The 20,593-nt window shown below is 42.5% G+C and overlaps 1 protein-coding gene across 9 annotated transcripts in view; it reads left to right on the top strand.

The window, feature by feature from the left end:
• The window catches only part of polybromo (protein), a 111,670-nt gene that overhangs the window by 9,715 nt on the left and 81,362 nt on the right, over positions 1-20,593 (top strand). For 8 of the 9 annotated variants that reach the window (XM_065432462.2, XM_065432459.2, XM_065432455.2 and 5 more), the window contains exons 6-7: positions 3,152-3,292; positions 20,422-20,589. In XM_065432462.2, coding sequence (XP_065288534.2) covers positions 3,152-3,292; positions 20,422-20,589 — 309 coding nt within the window. The remainder of the gene's footprint in view (positions 1-3,151; positions 3,293-20,421; positions 20,590-20,593) is intronic. The other variant, XM_065432461.2, reaches the window with a different exon arrangement.

Below are 20,593 nucleotides of genomic sequence, written 5' to 3'. Positions count from 1 at the left end.
GGCCGGATGTAAAATGGATATATCGAACTCCGCCGCCCCAGACCAACTGCGCTCTGTTGACAGGAGGCGAGCTTTCCCGCAACACTCTCGAAGATAGCGGCGGCGCGATGGGCGTTCCAGACTGCTGTGTACGACAGCTGCCCACATCGGTTGCGCCGAGGGCGCCATTCGAACGTAGCGGCGTACACACACGGCGGCTTGGAGCCAGCACGGCCGCCTCGATCACGCGCGCACCTATGCGCGCATGGCGGTGCAAGCCATGCGCGCGTGATCGAGGCAGCCGTGGAGCCAGTTGGAGTGCTTTGTCGGTGCTGAGCCACACAGCATGTGCATTGAGGACTCCGTTGGCGGTGACGACAGCACCGGAACAGTGGCGGAGTTGACAGACGTGGAGATCGCGGCACAAGCGACTGCTGAGCGGCCAAACGAAGACGCTGCCGAGGCTGATACGGCAAGCGCTGATGTTGCCCCGCTCCCGACTGCAACTGAGGCTGTAGCTGCTTTGGCGGTTGTACGCCGCTACTGCGGCGCAATAGAAGGCACTGGACTGTCTCTTGTGGACCGTTTGGACTATGTTGAGGACGCCGTGGTCAAGCACGCGGTTGCCAATATGAAGCAGGTTACGCTGCTTCAGTACTTTCAGCGAACTAAATAAATACTTTGTTTTAAGCTTCATGTGAGTATCTATTGCGCCACGATTGGTTCATTGATTGATTTGTGCTAGTTTTTGACGCGTTTTCTACGTGATTTTGTATATCGAATTGTGGCTATATCGAACTATTTTGCTATCACCGCGCTGTTCGATATATCGAGGTTCGCCTGTACTACGACCCTAATTTTGGATCGAACAGACTTTGGATATAACATACGTTTCTCACTGGATTATTATGGTCCTTCATAAGGAGCGTCGCCTGTATCCGTGTTCATTATATTAGGTTCAACTGTACCCCTTGCTGTAAATGTAGCAGAAGCTGTAAGAGTGAGAAAGAGCATAATACTTGGGCACTGCATCAAAAATAATGTGGTTCCCATGGTGCGCAGAAAATCGTGGAGGCCATGTTCTGGGATTTCTGTAATTTTGGAATTGGCATGTTTGAGCCGAACAAAAAAATGTTGCTTAGATTTCCTAGGTATACCTTGTGGCGCAAAATACATTTCTTGAAAAGGGACAGAAGAAAGGGAGACAGCGGTTGGCTGTCAGCAGTTGGCGCTTCACTGTCTCCCTTTCTTCTGTCCCTTTTCAAGAAATGTATTTTGCGCCACAAAGTATACCTAGGAAATCTAAGCACCAACTTGCCCAAGAAGAAGTCCTTTTGGAAAAAACTGTTGGTTTAGCTGTTAAAATGACCGATAAAGTGCTAGAGCTATTAAAGTTTTTTAGAGAACCAGTTAAGCAATTAACTAAATTTTCTGTTCACTTGTTATTGACCCAGATGCCCTTATGAAACACATGAGGAGCATTCTTTTGAAATGAGCAAAATTCACTTAAACAGTATTTGAGGAAAACGCAAAAATTTGTCATCAGACCGAAATGCAACACTACCCAAGCAATTATGTGATATGTTTTACATGTCAGCTGGAGCAACTTTACAGCAACAAGTAAGGCACACTTATGCAGAACATTTCACCAATACAGTCAACGACCGATTTTTCAGACCCTCTAGGGAATGTAAAAACGTCCGAAAATTCAGGCAGTCCGAAAAAAATGAATGCATGCAAAAAAACACACCTTTTTTTCTTTTTTTCTCGGATCTAGAGGTAAAGGCCGAAGTACCAGGCTTGTGATACCCTGCCAAATCATCAGTGAAGTGGCTACAAAAAGACGCGTTCAAAAACTCTGTATGCAGCCGACTGCCGGTTTAATATGTACATGTGCATCGTCGGGCAGCCGGTGTTATTGCTGCAGTGGCTTGAAGAACTTGTTGATTGTTGTTTGGATGGTGTTCTGGTTGCATGCAATCATATTCGTCTCGATCTGAGCAAGGGTCATGTCAGCACTGTACACCGATGAAAGAGTCAACAGTGCTCGCGTCAACTCAGCGCTTGTAGGTGGCGCAGGCATTGGCTCCTCATTTTCAACATCGGAATCTTCTGTGAAGTTCGCTGACGAGCGTCGAAGCACCTAGGCCTAGCGTCGCAGAGCACACTTGACACAACAGCACAACCACACATCACGCTAGCCAAAACGTGGCCTGCGCAACCAAAAGAAATGGCGCCGCTCCGGATACTCCGCCGGAGGCGGAAGTGCGGCGATGAACATAGCCAGCGTGGCCAGACCAAATCGGTGTGTGACGGCTAGATTCGGCTAGTTGTGGCTCAAAGCAGTGATATGCTTCGGCTGCAAGTTGATTTCCTTCACAAGAGCACTGCGCGAGGAGCCAAAGAACCTTCCGTCGCGTCAAAAAGTCCGGAAAATTGGACGGCGGGGCGTTCGAGCGTCCGAAACTTCAGATGTTTTTATACATTGATTCCATGGGGCTCGTGGCGGTGCCGCGAAGACGTCCGAAATATCAGGCATGTCCGAAAATTTGGGCGTCCGAAAATTCAGTTGTTGACTGTATTAGGATATAAACTTAGCATATGACTCTTTCTGATTTGAAACACTCTATTTTATGTGGTTTTGGCACGAAAACTTCTTTGAAAACCATTTTCAAAAATGGTCCGATGTGATTTCGGTAAAAAAGCCATTAGAACATTGGCAATTATGGGCACTGCAATGCTTCATAAACTCTGGGAATAATATTTGGAGAGAGCAAATTCGTCTGCTTGAAAGCATATGGAGCCTCCTTTGTGATCTCTCGCAGGAACTTTTTCTTGAGCAGCACTGAAAGCTGTAACAAAATAAGGAACACAACTTGCAATGAGACTGCCATATTGTCTCGAGCACATTGTCTGGAAAACGGTCTTCTATTCGGCGAGTGGATTTGGCTCAATTTCACCTGTACACCAGCAGTATCTGACAAATTTTTTATTTAGAATACAATCTTCGAACATGGTTCACTTGCCTAATTTGACCCATTTCATTGTAAACGTCTTTTAGAGGAAACTTGCGTAGCTTTTCTTGTCATTACAGCTCTATCTCACATAGGTTCGATTTGTGGATCTGGCTTCCTTAAAAAACAAAAACAAAAAAAATCTCACATGGATGCAGGAGCCGCAGACACCCACAGCAGGCCAGGCTGAGTCGTCAGAAGAAGATCATTACGAGGAGCTCTTCACTTCAGTGATGACAGCCACGGATGCCGAGGGTCGCTGCATCAGCTCCATGTTTCAACTGCTGCCATCTAGATCGGTACTGTACTACTTCATCTGTATAGTGTATAGACATATCATGCCTTGGCAGCATTGGAATCTGCTCATTGCTTGGGTTTGGAAGCTTTACTTTGAAAACAATCTAGCACAGCATGTCATTACACATTCTGCTTGGAGCAGAAAAAAATTATGAGAATGCTGCTCTCCAGCACAGCTGGGTAACATCACAAAGGTGCACTGACAGTGCCAATTTATGTACGGTGTTTACTCAGTTCTAATGTACACATTTTTTTTTCCGGAACAGTTTATTTAAAAGTAATGTGTGTGTTAGATTTACAAAATGACATGTATAATAGTGACAAGCTAACATCATTGGCATTCGAAATGTCGGGTGCACATGACAATTGAGGACGCATTAGAATTGAGTAAATACGGTTATTGGGACGTGACAGGAAGGCACAGCAAACCTCCTAGAAGGTACAATGTCCCGTGACTTTTGTTGTAAGGCTGATGAGAAAGTAAGCAACAGTTGCTGCTCCAGTTTCTTCCAGCAATAATAGAATGGTTGCAGCATGATATTGACAAAATATGTGAGTGGTCATCATCGATTTGGTATGTTTCAGCATGTTCACAGCTTGTACTCATGACACAAGGTTTAATTATTGCTTTACCTGTTATGATGTTCGATGCTTCATTGTTGTCACTTGGCTCCAGGCATCTGGCAGTCTCAATATTTAATTTAAAATCCATGCACATTGTTAGTCTCCTGTTGTTGGTAATGTCCAGTTTGTTGAGACATCGGTGGCAGCACAAATTTCAGGGGTGGCGTCCACCATCCCTTGCCTCTGGTTGATGCTGTCCTTGCATATTTGCCTGTTGGTCAGAAATTTTCTGCATGCTAGAAAAAATAGCAGTACTATCACTACAGTTGCCATGGCAACTGAGCATGCTCATTTTTCATGCCAGCAGGTACTCTCTTGCCAATATGCCACTTAGACGTTTTTCCAATGCTCTTCATGTCTTGTTGCTTACTTAGGCTGAAACCAGGAAAGGGGGGGGGGGGAGGCGGTGGGGCTTGTTTATTATGTAGTACTTATGCCTTAATAGCTTTTACTCACAATTTACAAATAGTACTATATTTACTTGCGAATAGGTCGAAAAGTCATCTATATTGAACACACTGAGAAATAAAAGAATTTAATTGGAATGTAGGTCGATCCATATCTTTTTAGAAAAACAAATCACTTAAAGCATGACACACCTTTATGTAGCCTAAGTTTGGTTACTTAATGTCGCTAGTTGATCCCGCTAGCTGCATCCATGTCAGAACTGCCACAGAAGTCGTTCTTGTCAGACGCTTCACAGGTGTCCTTGGCACTCCAAATGGCAGCGTCTTCTGCGCCGTTGAGTGCGTTGGGTATGCAGCATTTCTTGAAGCCAGTCTGGATAACCTACACACTGGCTTTATGGTGGGTGCAATAGAAGAACTCTGCTAGCTCAGTACTTTTGCCAGCTTTGTTCACTGATATAGGTCAAGTTTCTTTGGTCACGAATGTAGGTTGCTAGCTAATTTTAGGTAACAATTCCGGAAAAAGAAAAGGTCGACTATATTTTAATAAATGCAATAGGAGCAGCATAGCATTCCAATACCATGACTGCTTTGCTTTTTTTCTTTCACTTAACTTTTTTTTTTAACTCATGCTGCAGTTCTTTTGAACCAGTTGTATTTCAATCTACAAAGTATAGGCGTTGGGTTTGCATGGCTTATCCACTTAGAACAAATTCTCTGGACAGTACTAGTTCCAGTATATTTATTTTCAAAGTGTCTATTGAAATGCATTGGTGTTCCAGTTACTTTAATGCATAAAACAGCGATGTCTTAAAGAAAGTAATTAGAATGCCAATGCATTTCGTCGGGCACTTCGAAATTTAAAATCTCGGAACTGGTGCTGGCCAGCGAATTTGTTCCAGCAGATAAGCCATGTGAACTCAATGCCTATAATTCGTAGATTGAAATATGTGGCTTAAAATACTTAATTAACAAGTTAATTAGCATATTATGTTGATCATTCAATTGGACATTTTGATCTCTTATAGAAGTAATGGCCGCCTCATTGAGTAATTCAGGTCAAGGGTTATAATTGCGCTATTTGCCATAGGCAATCTTTAAAAAATTTGGTGCATCTAAAAAAAAAGTACCCTGTATATTCCTCTGGACCATCTATTATTTATTTGTTTCTTTGAAGTTGTCCTAACGTTCGTGAACATGCAAGGACGTATAAGGAGCCCAGGCAACATCAAGCAGTGGTCATATAATACAAAGGCAAGCCAGTAACATTCATAAGAACCGTTCATTTAAATTAAGTTAACAAATGCATAATAATAAAATAATCAGAAAACCCAGGCCAGTAATAGAACGTGGATGTTCAGTCCAGCTGCTTGTGCTTGTACATAAGTCCAGCTCAGCGGCTTTACAGGTATAATTCAACAACTTCACCCATAACATATGTTTAAGAGCAGTCCATGAGCGAGCTACGAAGGTACAAGTATGATATAATGATGCCCGTTTTAACTGGTTTTCATGATAGGCCAACCAATATCATTTTAGAAGATTGTAGCTCTTTTCGTTCATAATGCTTAATCTTATCCAGACTTTATTTTCTATCTGAAAAAAAAAGCTCTTATTTCAAGAACTGTCAGTAAAGTTTTGTACTTCATACGTTAAAATTGGATTAATGCCAGTGTGAGCATACATAACATTTTAGCTTTCTGAAAGGAGAATAACACTGGGGTATTTAGTTGCTGAAATGCGAGTCAAGAAGTACGCAGATGTAATAAAAGCTTATATAGTCGATTTCTTTAATTCGACTCTGACGGGACCGACTGAATTTATCGAATTATCTGGTGATTTGAATTATACCAGACACAGAAAAAGCACCAGAATACACTATTGATTCATTTGCAGTATTTCCCTGATTATAACACATCCCAAATCAAACGGGTGGCCACTTTGTATGTGTTAAATGTAGAGAACTGATATAGAAATGACATTGAAGCTTAAAAACAAAATAGAAATCTAACACGCGCTGAATTTTTCAGCAAGAAAAGTGGGCAATAGTCTAGTATGTGCTGGGTACTCATGGCCGATTTCCCGAAGTCAGCTTTGCTGCACGGTTTTTTAAAGTTAGCTTTGCGGCAAAATCGAAGGTGGTTTTGGTTTTGTATTTGATTGCACCAATTGACCTAAGTCTGCATTGACCTAAGTCTGCATTAGAATCTGGTAAGTACCGTAATCGGACATTGTGAGCTATACTTATTGCTTTAAAATTAACTAGGGCAGCCCAATAATAGGCGTTTCGAATGAGTGATGACGTGTGTTCAACGCATTCACTGTCCCCTAAGCTCCGTCGAGACAGACACTGCCACTAAAGGGGTCGCTATTGGGGTCAGGTGCATGCATGCTGACTCGTCCAGGTTGAATCATCTGACATAAGCTAATTTTAGGATCGAAGTAACGTAAATTTGGGCCCATGGAAACGCATGGGTGCCAGCCAGGACCTTCACTCAGTACTGAATTAACGAAAAAATCTCCTTAACTGGTGTCGAATTAACGGAAGTCTGCTTAATGTAGACGGCATCATAATACCATGTTGAACTTAGATCTGCTTCAAAGGTCACAAGATTTATTTGCTCGTTTCCTTTCTTTTTTTTCTTTTCTTTTTTTGTAACTGCACTTTTGCGATCCAATTAGATGGAAAACAAGGAAGGGTGCTTCACATCCAATAGAGGAGTTTCTCAAGATCCAGTTTCAGCTACGCGTCTTTTCAATGTTGCTTTCATGCCCCTAGCTTGGCAACTGTAGCAGATTCAGATGTGGAGTTTCTCATCTATGCTGAGGATATTACTTTGTGGTCCAGGTCCATTCACAAAGATTTCTCCAGACAAGCTTAATAACTTCAAGAAGTTTTGGATGCTCTGCACAACTATGCGCAACATGGGAAGCTGGATGTTTTGCCTGAGAAATTCAGCTATGCTGTGCTACATTCATAGACAACTTTCTTCAGCAATGAAGGGAGTGTTACAGGGGCAGAGCTTGTGCACATGTGTTACTGCACTGAATATTCTGGCAGCATTTGACAGAGCTTTTGGTTTTATGGTACAGATACTGAATCGGCGTAGCATCCACATGCGATGGTTTCATATCTGCCCAAACGCAGAAGAGAAAAGCAGTAAAATAAGTCATTTTTAACACTCAGTGGTGCATTTTGTAGAATTTTTTTCCTTTTCCAAGTGAAATCTTTATGTTAATGGAGTTAGCATTCTTAAGCCTGCTTCCTCCACATTTGGTGTGCTAATGCTGTGTGTGAGGGCGTGTGCACTCCTTTAAAATCAACAGTGATAATTGAAAATGAAGATTAAAGCTTTAGGCCTGGAAAAGATGTCTAAGCAAGTCGTAGCATAGCTTATTCGAAGTCGTAAATGCTGAACCTCAATTCTACAGTGTGAGCGGTACAAAACTGGCTGCGGTTGGGAGGCCGTGTTTAGTGAAGTTCTTCCTCTTTATTTATTTTTTTAAATCTAAAGGTGTAGATGCTGTGGTCTGTAGGGGCCAGTGAGACACAAATGGTTGCTGTTGGGAGACCACATTTAAATCTTTCTGTGTGACATCCGAAGGTGTAGATGCTCTGGTTTGTGGGGGCACTGTGGCACAGGGGTGTATTAATGCAATTGGCATTCTTAGCCTACTTCCACAACTGTAGATTGTAAACGAAAAGTGTCTTCAGCAATACATGTCGATACATTGCTTGAATGCTACTAATTGCATTATTGTCGACTGTGAGATAGGTTCCGCCTGAATTTTTTTTTCTCTTCCTCAACTTAAGCTATCATGGATGAGAATGTGGAAATTCTTTCAGGAGCAATCTTACTTGTACACGCTTTGCCTCTGTAGCGTCTCCTTCATTGTCACAGTAAGTTGTCTGCGAGTATAACAAACAAATCTGGGTGCAAGGGGCTTACACAGACTCCTTTCACATTTAGGCTTGGCACTTCCTTAATCACCAAAACTTTGGAGGTCCGGATACTGGTACATACCGGCTTCATAAAATTAGGCAAACTTACACTCACAGTCCACCTTATATGTCACACAACGCTAGAAGTAGGTGGACGTCACATAGACATAGTGCAGTGTCTGGTGCATTCAATCCTGCAATTGCAATTTGGTGGCAGGTGAAATTTCAGCAACTTAAAAATAACTGAAATTTGGGCTAGTTAGTGTAGATTTATTGTGGTGTCTTAGGCACCAAGCAGGACACATGATGAAAAGCATGGACATCAGTGCTACTTACAGATGAAATACAGTAAAACCTTGTTAAACTGTACCCGCTTAAACAGTAGTTTCGTTTTAAATGTAGTAAAGTCAAATCCCCGACTCAGCGGCCATTGAACATAATGTGTTTTGTATACGTATAAATCGTACCAGCTTATTGCGTACGCATCGGTTGAAACGTTGTGTTTCCACTTTTCGTCACGCAAACATGGCGGTGCGTCATGTCCATCGGGTGGCCCGGCAGAACAACACGCCTCAGAGATCGGAACAGCCTCCAAGTGCCCGGTGCATTTGCGCGTGAAGCCGCTCAACTTCAACATAATTTCGGCGCCAAGCCAGCAAGCGTTGTGGCGTCGTGCAAGCAAGAACTTGCGTCATGCCGAAGCTCAGATAAAAAAGACTCCGGGTGCTCAGCATAGAAGAAAAATTAGATATTGTTCGTGCTATCGAACGTGACACGAAGAAGTCAGTGCTGGAACGCGACAGATATCTACTGTTGACTACAGTATGTGGCATTTGGAATGCGAAGAAGTTGCTCAGCAGCGCTGCTGCGTCCGCGAAGAGATGTCGGCTATGAGGTTCGACTTTTTGCCATCGTTGCCTCTGTTGTTGCCGAAGTGTCGCCTAGCCACAGTGATGAGGACGGCACGGAAAGCAAAAGCACGGGTGATTCAGGCCCGACAGTGACAGAAGCTGCGCGTTACATCAGCCTCATGAATGGAATTGGCGCGACAAGAACAGCACCCCGCAATGAAAAAGGCGCCCTACGACTTCTGCAGCACTACCGCGCCCGTGCACAGAGAATATGCAACGCCAGTGAGCAGTCTGCCATGCGAGTGTTTGCCGAGAAGAGGGGGCTGGCTGAAAAGCTGGCTCGCATCTTCAGTAAGTTTGAGGCCGCTGTTGTCGCTGCTAGGCCGCCACGGCATCAAATGAAAATAACACTTTTGTCAAACGAAGTGATTAAATACTGCATGTTCTTTTCCCCTTTCATTGCACTCTCTCTGAGTTCCGTTTTTGACAGGTAAGTGGGTGATATCATGCTATTTCGGTTAAGCAGTACTACTGTTTAGTACGTACTTTTTCCGAGCTCCGGTCAACTGTGGTTTAACGAAGTTTCACTGTACTTTATTAAAGCCATGCAAATAAATAATTCCAAACAACTCTCACTCAACTAGCACATGCACAAAAAAATGCATCTAGGCTGATAGTTTTTTTTCAAATAATCATATTCCAAACTCTAGGGTCAGCTTAGATTCGAGGATCTTAAAAAAACGCGCCAGTTTTTCATTGAAACTGCTAAATATGCTGCATGGCTAGCGCCAATTTGAAAAGTCAGTATTGCAGCTGCTACTAGCCATGCTAGTAGCCAACCGTACACAAGCGAGGTCGCCATTTTGACCTGAGTCGTCTCGGCCGTATCGGTGTGCAGCGTGGTGTTATTGCGATGGCACTTAGCAGGAGATGCCACTACAGTGCTGCTTTCAAACAAAAAGTTGTGATAGCCACAGAGGCATCGTTGAACCTTCAAACCAGGTGGGACTTCAGCGTCGACGAGAAAAAACGTCTGTTGTTGGAGGGGACAACGACAGCAGCTTTTTGCGTGCGCCGCAACGAGGATGGCATTTAGCGGACCAAAGAAAGGCCGTCACCACGAAGTGGAGACAGTTTTGGCTGACTTTGTTCGGATGCAGAGAGCGGCTGCCCTTCCAGTGACAACAGAAGTGCTCCAAGTGAAAGCTAGGGAACTTTCGAGGGAGCGAGGCCTAACGCCAAAGGATTTCAAAGCCAGCCGGGGCTGGCTTAAGAAATTCATGAAGCGCTTCGGCTTCAGCCTCTGACGTCGCACTTCAATCACCCAGAAACTGCCAAGCGATTTCGAAGAAAAGCTGATAGCTTTTCAGCGCTACGTGCTGCGAAAGAGAGAAGCGGCAGTCTACAACCTTGGGCAAATCGGTAACGTCGACCAAATGGCTGTGTATTTTGATATAATGCATTGTTTGAACGTGACAGTGACAAGGAACACAACGACGAGTCTAGCAGCGACGACGACGTTGAATGAGCTCTGCATGTTCAGATTCAGTAAATGCTGTTTGCATTTTGTGAATGTTGTCCTCGCTTTTTTTGTTTGGCCTACATTCGAGGTAATATATTTTTTGTTGTTGACTTCGGACCTTAGGGGGTCGGGTTAGAATCGGGGTCAGCCTAGATTCTAGTAAATGCGGTAATTTCTTTTGTGTATTTGTCAGTGCTCTTAATTTTGTGTTTTGCTTGGCACCTTCGACACCACGATAAATTCGGAAACATACTTTGGCACAGTATGCTCGATTGGAGAATCGTTATCAGGTTGCTATGCACACAACTACAGCACTACATCACATTGTTACACTGCCAATTTTACAGGAAGATGTCCTGCAAAATGCAATAATGGAGCTAATTTTGCAGTGTGAAAAAGCATGCAGACTAAAATTGCAGCTTATTCTGGCTGTTTTAGCGCTGTACATGCCCTTTCCCTGTGGCCTTCTCATTGACAACCTGCTTGAGCGAATGCCTTCTTGGGGTTTCGCCCGCGTTAAGCACTAACAGAACATAGATCTTAAATTGCAATGTGGCAATGCAGGGTATGTCACATTACTGGTGAGTACTTCACCTTCGACTCACAAAGCACTAATGCCTGTAACCTCTATGGGGACGCTGCTATCATACTAGATCGCAGACACACATGATTTCTTGCCTCAACACATGGTTTCACCTGTGGTCACCAGCCCTGAACATAACAGAAAGCCAGGTTTTTGGTATTGCAATTTCAGGCCATCCCCAACACCATTCTATCATACCTAAGCTATGTACAGTGTAGATGTTTTCACAGACCTTTTAGCAGTCATTCAAGAGTTTAAAAGGGCCCACAAGGCAGTGGAAGTCCGCAATGAAGTACCCACCCAATAAAGATGCCTGTGTCGAAGTGCATTGAATTAAAGGCCATGCAGGGAGCTCCTACGATACTGCTGCTGACCAACAGGGGTACACACAACTGATTACCCTTCCTCCTACTCATCACTAATAAAATTCCCTCCTACAGGACGCACACTCTTGTACCACCGTGTGTCTACCCCCTCCCCTGTCACTTCACTGGTGCGGAAGAAGTTGCTGGTATGGGGCTGCAGGCCAGGGTGGCCCTTACAGCGGTTGTCACCTGTACTTGAAAATGGTCATTTCTGTCCCTTTCCAGTGATGGGAACTGATGCATGCTACCTAGTATAGGTTTTACTTGGTTAGCAGTGATTGCTGGGAACACAATAATAGATACCACGAAACACTTTTATTGCAATAGCAATTGTATGGACACTCCAGGTTAATTTCTGCTGTTGCCGTGAGGTATCGTATCAAATCCAAGGGTGATAAAAACCTCGCCGCTTGCCGTATGCTGCATGTGCAAGTGAAAGCATGCGATGGTGTGCTGGTGATCGTGACTCAGTCTCACACATGCAAGGCCAAGGGGGGAAGCAGGAATTAAGTGTGCCGTATTCCGTCACACGTGAGGCTCCGAGGGGAGGATAGGGAGGGGGGGTGCATTCTACTCCGGGTGGCCGCATGCGCCTGCCCAGGCCGCTGTATCTTGAATGCCATCTGCGACGAGGACACAGCCTGCCACGCACTGTGTTTCTGTGGCTTAGTCTGCGTTGTGGGGGACGCAGCGTGAAGGTCAATTTGCTCACTGCTGCTGCCGTGCTTCCTCACTCCAGCTTTTCGACAGGGAGTTTCTGCAGTCATCAAGTGAGATGACTGCAGAAACTGCGGAAAGTGCAGAAAGTGAGATGTGTTCATATTTGCTTGTGTTCATGTGACACCATGCTTGTTCATTTAGTTAGCATGCCTCCGTTTACAATTTTATGTGGCCGATAAAACTAATATCCTTAGTTTGTATAGCTGTCCACTAATTTGCTATCGCAATTGATGCTTTGCCTTTCAGGCGAAACTGCTACCCTTTTTGAGTTCATACACACCACAAGTCTCTGCAGAGTACATGCAGAACCATTATGCCAAGTGGCAAGCCTTGAATAAAGTAAAAGAAAAAGTTCAAACTCGACTTTCTTTAGTATGTCAATAATTAATGCTCATGGAACTTGGCAATAGGCTGTGTTTTGAGGTGCTAAATCACAGAAATTAGGGGGAATAATATGTGTGAACATGTAACTTGACTACACTGCATCAGTCTGCTCTGTGAAGAGGACCTGTAGTTATATTGTCACGTTATCATGATGGCAAGTAAACCAAAGGCTTGACAAAACGATACAGTGATGATCCAGTGAAATATGGTCACCTTCAAAAAGTGAAACAAAATAAGCGGGTAATATCACATGCTAGTCGAGTGATAGCAGAGTGTTTGAACATGGGAGAATATGGAACCGTTATCACTCTTGAATGGACCACTCAACAAATGCTAAGGGTGAGAACTATGAACTTGACATTCACTTTGGTTAAGAAAAGGTGAGCCTATTGTTAAGTACACAGGGCAAAGTTATGGACGCCCTCTAGAGGTCTGTTGTAAGGGTAAATAATGTGTAGTGTTTTGTTTATGTAGCATCCTTTTGCATGTTGGTTTCCATTCGTAGACAGAACTTCTTGCTCTTATATTTTAGTATACTATTACTATTATTATTTTTTCATGGCCTCTCAATTATTGAAATAAAGGCTTGGGCATATTTTTTTTTTCTCGTCTGTTATCTACAAAGTTTCCATCTTTTCTTTTTTCATCCACTGTATTATTTAGACGGAGGTATACCATTTTTTTTGTGTGTGCTTATCCTGGGCCAAATTTATGCTACATACTCGCATGTTATAAAATTCTATTAATAAAGCAAGATTCCTGATCATAGTTCTCTGCATGTCCTCTGTCCCTTGAATGCTGATCTATTTCATCTAGTACCAACATATACCAATGTTGAGTTAAAGTGACCAAGCAACGTACATTGTGGAAATATTGTTTGGGTCAGATTGGAGGGACGTGGTACTCTGTTAGAAATTTCTCTGTCGAAGGTACAGCATTTGGCAAGTGTTATGCCAGATGGTATGCAATCCAGCAAGTCAATTGCAGGAGCAGGGGCTTAGCAGCCAAACATGCAGAAAGCCTGATCTCATTAATCACATTATTTTAATATTGACACGGTCTAAATTTGCCATATTCAGAAGCGTTAATCTAGGGGCACTAAGTCAAGGGCCTTAGGCAGGAACCTAATCTTAACATTATAAAGTTAAGCTCTACGTTGTTTGCAATTTTCCTATTCTGATAAAGGCATGGTAACAACACGCCATCACACACGGTGCATAAAGCCTTGCCTTATCAAGGGTTTCATGCCTTTGTGCTAGAGCTAGTGTCTTACCGGCTCTTTATTGATGTATCGTTCAAGTTTTGCCAAGATAACATATTTTGATGTCAATATTTGATATCTGCTGGAGAATGGAGCAGAAAATGAGATCGCAGTGAGAATCTGGCCTCGTTCTTTATATGTGGAAAGCAGTGCACGCACTAGCTTAATAGTTTCATTGATTTTTGCTTTTACTGCCACTCATCCCATTTATTGATTGTAAAGACTGAATTGTTTTGCAATATATTAGGGAATACCAAAGATATTTAACTTAAATATTGTCTTACTGGAACATATTCACCTAAAAAGTGCAGTTCATTGGAGCAGGCAGCAACAACAACAACAAAAAAGAAGTAGTAGCAGTTTTTAATATTTTCGGGCAAGCTTGGGGTGGGGAAAAGGTCGCTAAAATTTGATTTAATTAATATGATCTAATCAAGATGCTGTCAAGCATGCAAAATTCCGGCTAAAGAAATATAATCTTCCACCTCTGCATGCCTATATGTTCTCTAGATTGCTCCTCATGTCTTCATTGTGTGCCCGTTTTCCCATTTCTAACAAAGCATTTGGTTTTGTGCCATCACATTCCTTATACGTACCTGGCCCTCTTTCTTGTTTTCTTGAAAACAAAACTTTAATTGTTTGACAAAATTGCAAATAACCTGATACAATGCAATAGTATGCACCTTTTGGATAGCTGATTAGTCACATTGAAAAATGCTTATTGCCCTGCATTCAGTCATTAAAACACTGTGAATTCTCAGCTTTGCTTAAGGTGTCCACTTTACAAAAATCATTTGTATGCCCGAACCTAATTGAAAGGTTGTGCACATGCTTTTTGTGGGCCATAAGAAGCTCAAGCTTTATGTGGAAACAGCCAGAATTGGACAGCCAGAATTATCTTCTCATTGCCTGTAGTACTGGTCCAAGTTGGAAGCCCCTAGAACCAATAAAAATGCACTTTGAATCCGGAAAATGTACTCCTCAAAAGTCAAGTGCAAAATGAGCCTGAATTTTCGGTTATTGAAGCTACAGGCAACTGTGCTTTAAAGGGGTGCTGCAGTGCCTTTTTAACACTGTAAGAAGGTACTCACAATCTGTATACAGTGCTGCCATGAACATGCGTGTAAAATGCCATCCTGCCGCATACAGCTGGGAGTGCATAATCTCTCATAATAGCTCACCTGCTTTCTCCTGCGGCTTTCAAGGCCCCCTCTTTTTTGTCGCTGTCAATGATGTCATAGCCAGTGTAACAGCCCATAGATGCCAGCCTTTGGGTGATTATACGTAACCATGAATCACTTGAGAAAAGTTCACCCATGCAGCATACCTTGCAATCTTCTAGCATATAGGGAAGAGACTTTAGTTAATGCATCCCGCCCATCCTGTTTCTCATGCACCTATGTCAGATGCCAACCTTGAAGGGTTACTGTTTGTGCACCGTGTAAAGGAGACAAAAAAAGAAAGGGGGAATAGGCAGGGTATTGCTATCGGCATAGAGTTTCTCACTATAACACCTAGAGGTAAATCTGGCACCACCATCTATGGGAGTTTCCTAAGGGGCGCTGGGCTGTCATGGGAATGATGGTATATGTCTCTGCGAGGCTTTGTGTTGGCTGGTGTTGTAAGAGGCTTTGTCTAAAACATGGATATGGCTACATAAATAATTTGTTCTTAAAGTAAAGTCTTCATAAAAGGCTTTCATGCACTCATAATAGGGCTTCCAATTATGTTTACTTGCCTACAATGCATAACTATGCGAAGAAAAGCAAGAACAGACAGCGAACTGTTCCAAAGCATGCGCAAATCGTGTTGCCTGTTATCCAACTTTAGCGGCCCACTGGTGCTATTTACGTTTCATATAATTGTACGTACAATAACAAGTTCTCATAATTAAACAAAACATTTTTTTGTATAATAACAAAGCTAAAGCAGCCTTTTACATGCTGTTTTAATAGGAAATAAATCATTGTGACAGCCGGAATGGTGCTTGTCTTCAAGGTCTCCTGGCTCTCTGAGAACGGCGCCAATCCGAAGTCACAATATATGAGCATCCCCATGTATACCACAGCGCAGCAGCTCCAGATTTCCCTCTAGGTAATATAGTGAGAAATTCAATGGCTATCGGCGCCACCTCAGCTGTGAAGTGATGATGTGTTCAGGGGGAGTGGGGAAATAAGCATTGGGCTCTTTAGATGTCTGTTCTTATTAGCTCCTTCTCAAAAAGTTTCTTGGGGAATACAATAATTGAAAGGAGTTGCATGTATTCCAGTCTGTTTCTCAGATTGTAAGAAAATAGTGTGGCAAGGCCCCTTTAAATAAGAAGGGCAACGTTTGGGGATGTGCGCTTTGTTGGCAGTTTACCACATTTATTGCGGTCACTGTGCAAAGTGAGGCTTAAAGGCCAACTGCAACGAAATTCTGAACTGGTAGAAAGCCTACTATCATATAGTATGGATACAGAAGAGCTTCTGTGTAAACTTTGTCATTTGAAATACGAGCGGAAGCGTCATGGAAAGCTTGCAAAAATTTCCATTTTTGATAGGAAAACTGAAAAAAAGAACACCGCCATTACCACTGACTGATGTGAGTGGTAATTTGACGCACAACTTAAGACATGTAGCTCTTTGGCATGACCTCTCAAGATATGATGGTGCCTGCAGTTGCCCTCGGTGCTCTGAAACATCTTGGAGGCGGCATACTGGGACTTAAGTCATAGCAACAATCACCAGGTGCACATGCCGTCTGCTTAGATGCTATATACAATTACTATGCTATACAACAACTAAACTATACAGTCACCAAACCTGCAGATTTCCCAGGGTATTTCAGTGGTATAGCACTCATAACAGATTTAGCCAATGTGAAATTTCATTGCAGTTGGCCTTTAATAAGCATGGACAACATAGGCCATTATGTGTGTGCGTGTGATTATGCATCCACAACTACTTAACATCTCAACATTGTATTTAACTAATGGTAGTAAGGGCAGTTAACCACACAATACACATTATCATGTGCTCCTTGTGGCTAGTTCCAAGGCAAGGCTAGAGCATGCAGGCTCACTGTGGCCGTGATTGTTGAAAGTGCATGTCTATAATTGGAACAGGTGCAGATCAAACATTACATCCACTTTGGACTGTACATACACAAAATACAGTTTTGGCGGCCTGAGCTTTGCCTTTACTTTGATCCCCAAGCATCTGATGGATGCAGTGAGAACCATCCAGGCATTTACATTGATATCTGGATAAGTAGATCTCTGCACTACCCACATCCCTAGAAGGAAGACATGTATGACATACACATACTGATTTTGTTGCGTGTGCATTGGCACAGATGTATAGCCAGGGGCGCACACAGTGCTCTATGTTGTTTGGGATTTATTAGGCGCATTGTCAATTTGGATGTGAATCTGATTTGTCATTTTCTTTAGACATCTGCTTATTATATGCTCAGTGCTCTGATGTGGGGCTTGTAGAGGCGCCTCAGCACAGCTTGGCCTCAACTTGCACTTCCATTGTCACGGAATTGGCCTACAAGCTTGTGTGCTTTTCTCACTGTGCATGCCAAAGCTGGAATGTGTAAAACAATTCCTTTAACTATGCACTCTCTCAAAACTTTGTTTGTGTCAGTCCAATACACCTCCGTCTCGTTGTTTGAGAAATGCTGAAATTACTGGTCTGTTGCCTGCACAGCTTCTTATCTTGTTCTATCTTCTTTTAATGAAGCAGAATGTAGAAAGGAGGGAAAGGAAAAGGGTTGACAGATGATCACCCTGTCAAGCAAAAAAATGTCAGAAGTGGGTAAATAACTTTTTTAATAGGGATTAAATATAAATAGTAAGTATTGAATATGAGATAGTCAAATGCACATGGATATACTTACTACAGGAATATTTATTTTTGTTAGGTGTGTGTACTGACAAGTGCAAAAAATACAGCTAACTATCAAGGACAAAGAATCAGCTTTAAACTCAAAATCACTAATTGTCAATAAAGAACTGCACAAATAGCCTCTCAACATCTTTGGAGCCTAATTGCAAACAAGTTTTCTAGAACTTAATGGCTGCTGTATGACTAGCTTTCCAAAAACGCTAAATCGGTAGTTTGCTGACAAAAGTTTACAAGTGGGAAAAGAAAAAAGCTGCTGATGGACGTGTCTGCCTTAGACACATGTAAAATGGACCCGTTGCAAGGAAAACGCCACTGGCTGCAGCCTAAAGGATAAAACTGATGCATGACTAGACTGTCAGCAACACTTAATGACAGACTACAACAAAAAATCACAGGATGTCATGTATGCTTCTGCCATGATATAATGCGCAAAGGTTGAATTACTCATTTCGTTTCTGCATTGCTTCACAAACGTTTGTTGTTGCTTGACTCCTCATAATTTGCGATAATTTGTTTAGCCAGATGGAGAGCAACGACCGGCTATTACAGTCAGTTGCTAGGGCACGTTGCCGGGCTAGTTGGTTTGGATTCATAATAGAGTCGCTGTGTATGTGTCTTCTTATTCTTGGTCCCTGTCATATTGCGCTGCTCCGTGTCTAACAGTCACTTGTTGCAAGATATTTTGTCAGCTTTGCACATTCGAAGATATCAAATAGTTCCTTTTCGAATGCAAATAGTTAATGTCTAATGTTCAATTTGTATTGAAAACTTCGAGTATTGGCCCATTCCTAAAAATGTGCAACAAACTGCAGTTTGCAATCAGTTTGCCTGCTAAAATAGAACTACATATTCACGTAGATTTGAGTTCCTAGCTCTAGTACTGGTGTTTTACACTCTCTTGGCACCACTTCAAGAACTAAGTGAAATGGATATTCAAATAATGTTTCATGCCTTGCTTTCTGTGCAAACCTCAACAGGGGTGTGCATTTAACTTTTTTAATTATTCTGCTAATATCAACCTTATATCCGCTCAGATATCCTGTCAGGACTATGATAGGGCCTAAAAGAAAGTGCAATTAAGTGAACAAGCCTGGCAGCCTAGTCTTACCTTGGTAAAGAAAGCTCAAGATTTTTCTTGTGCCATTGTAGAGTACCTTAGTCTAGACAGTAGAATAGTTGACTTCCGTTAGTTCAACTTCGGCTAATGCAATTTTTCATTTAACTCAATCCAGACCAAGGGTTTCAACCAGCACCCATACATTTCTATGGGCCCAAGCTTTAATTAATTTGGTCCTGAAATCATCTTGACTAGTGGGCATCTACAGGTGTGCCAATGGGGACCCCAATAACAGCACTGCCTATGTCTTGGTGGCATTTGGGGGACAGTGAATGCTTTGAGCACACGTCAATCTCTCACTGAAGATGCCTATTTTCGGCCTGCCCGAGGAAGATTTTTGAGCAAAAATGGTAGTTCGAGATGAGTGATTACAGTATCTACTTGGTTCTAATCCTTTTCCTGAGTAAATTGGTCCAAAAATTGCCTGCACAGTGTAGTCGGATAGACTACACTGTGCATGCCTGTGGCATTCGCAACAGCCTACTACCATCAGAGCCAGCCTAACCAGCCTCATCACCATTGCCATCACAAGATGGCAATAGAACAAGTTGTCATGTAGCATGATGGCGACAATGTGCTGCTTTCAGTCTTTGATTACGAAAGCTCATTCAAAAGATAAGATATCTTACATGCTATTCTAGTAGCAATGAGTCACATCTTGTGTCTTAAGACGTTCCAGGAAATGGCATGTGTTGCAGAACGGACTGACTAATTGGTTAGTCTAGGTATGGGCCACCATTCCATATGAAATTCTTGCAGAGTTGTTTGATAAAAACATTGTTATCAAATACGCAATGGACCACACGAAGCACTACGTGCTGTGGTTCATAAAACAGTAAAGGGATGTCTGTGAGTGGTGATGATGGACACTAGGAATAAATCAATTTTCGTTCAGCAAGGATAAAGTTTCTTATTTTCTATGTTTCTCTTTTTGCTAAAATATGGGGTGCACATTAGATTTATACTTTGTTTAGGAGCTCTAATGTTATTTCTGTTTTTGTTTTTTACATTGAACCCATAAAATGTGGATGTGTGTTTGATTTGGGGGGGCATGTTAAAATCGGGCAAATACTGCAAAATTAATCAGGCAACATGTTTTGCTATTTTTTGCCATTTTTACTACCTCTTGTTTAATTCAACCTACTGAATAAATTCGCCAACTTCAACGGTCTCGTCAGTGTCGAATTAACGGAAGTCAACTATATTATCATCTTGGACAACATGGATCACAGCGAAAATTCTGCATGCTGAAAGATTAAGTTGTTAACAGCTTTCACCAAGCTTAAGCATAAGTTCATGTAAAGTAAGCCACTATGCAAGTCCTCCTGCATTTTTCTTGTATGCTACAAAAGGGTTTTTACCAGCCCGTGTGGCATCTTGGAAGAAAAAAAATACAGGCATCCTCCGGAACTTCCCCAGGCTTTGAAAAAGAGACCTGATCCTCTGTCTGGCTGTTTGCAGTTGTACCCGGAGTATTACAAGATAATCACCGACCCGGTGGATTTGAAGATAATAGCGACACGCATCCAGGAGGGCACTTACACCTCATTGGCTGAACTGGAACGCGACCTGATGCTTCTCGTCAAGAATGCTAGAACTTTCAACGAGCCTGGCTCGCTAATATACAAGGTGC

This window comes from Dermacentor albipictus, chromosome 1, assembly GCF_038994185.2.
Source record: "Dermacentor albipictus isolate Rhodes 1998 colony chromosome 1, USDA_Dalb.pri_finalv2, whole genome shotgun sequence".
NCBI lineage: Eukaryota > Metazoa > Arthropoda > Arachnida > Ixodida > Ixodidae > Dermacentor > Dermacentor albipictus.
This window is presented reverse-complemented; position numbering and strand designations above follow the sequence as displayed.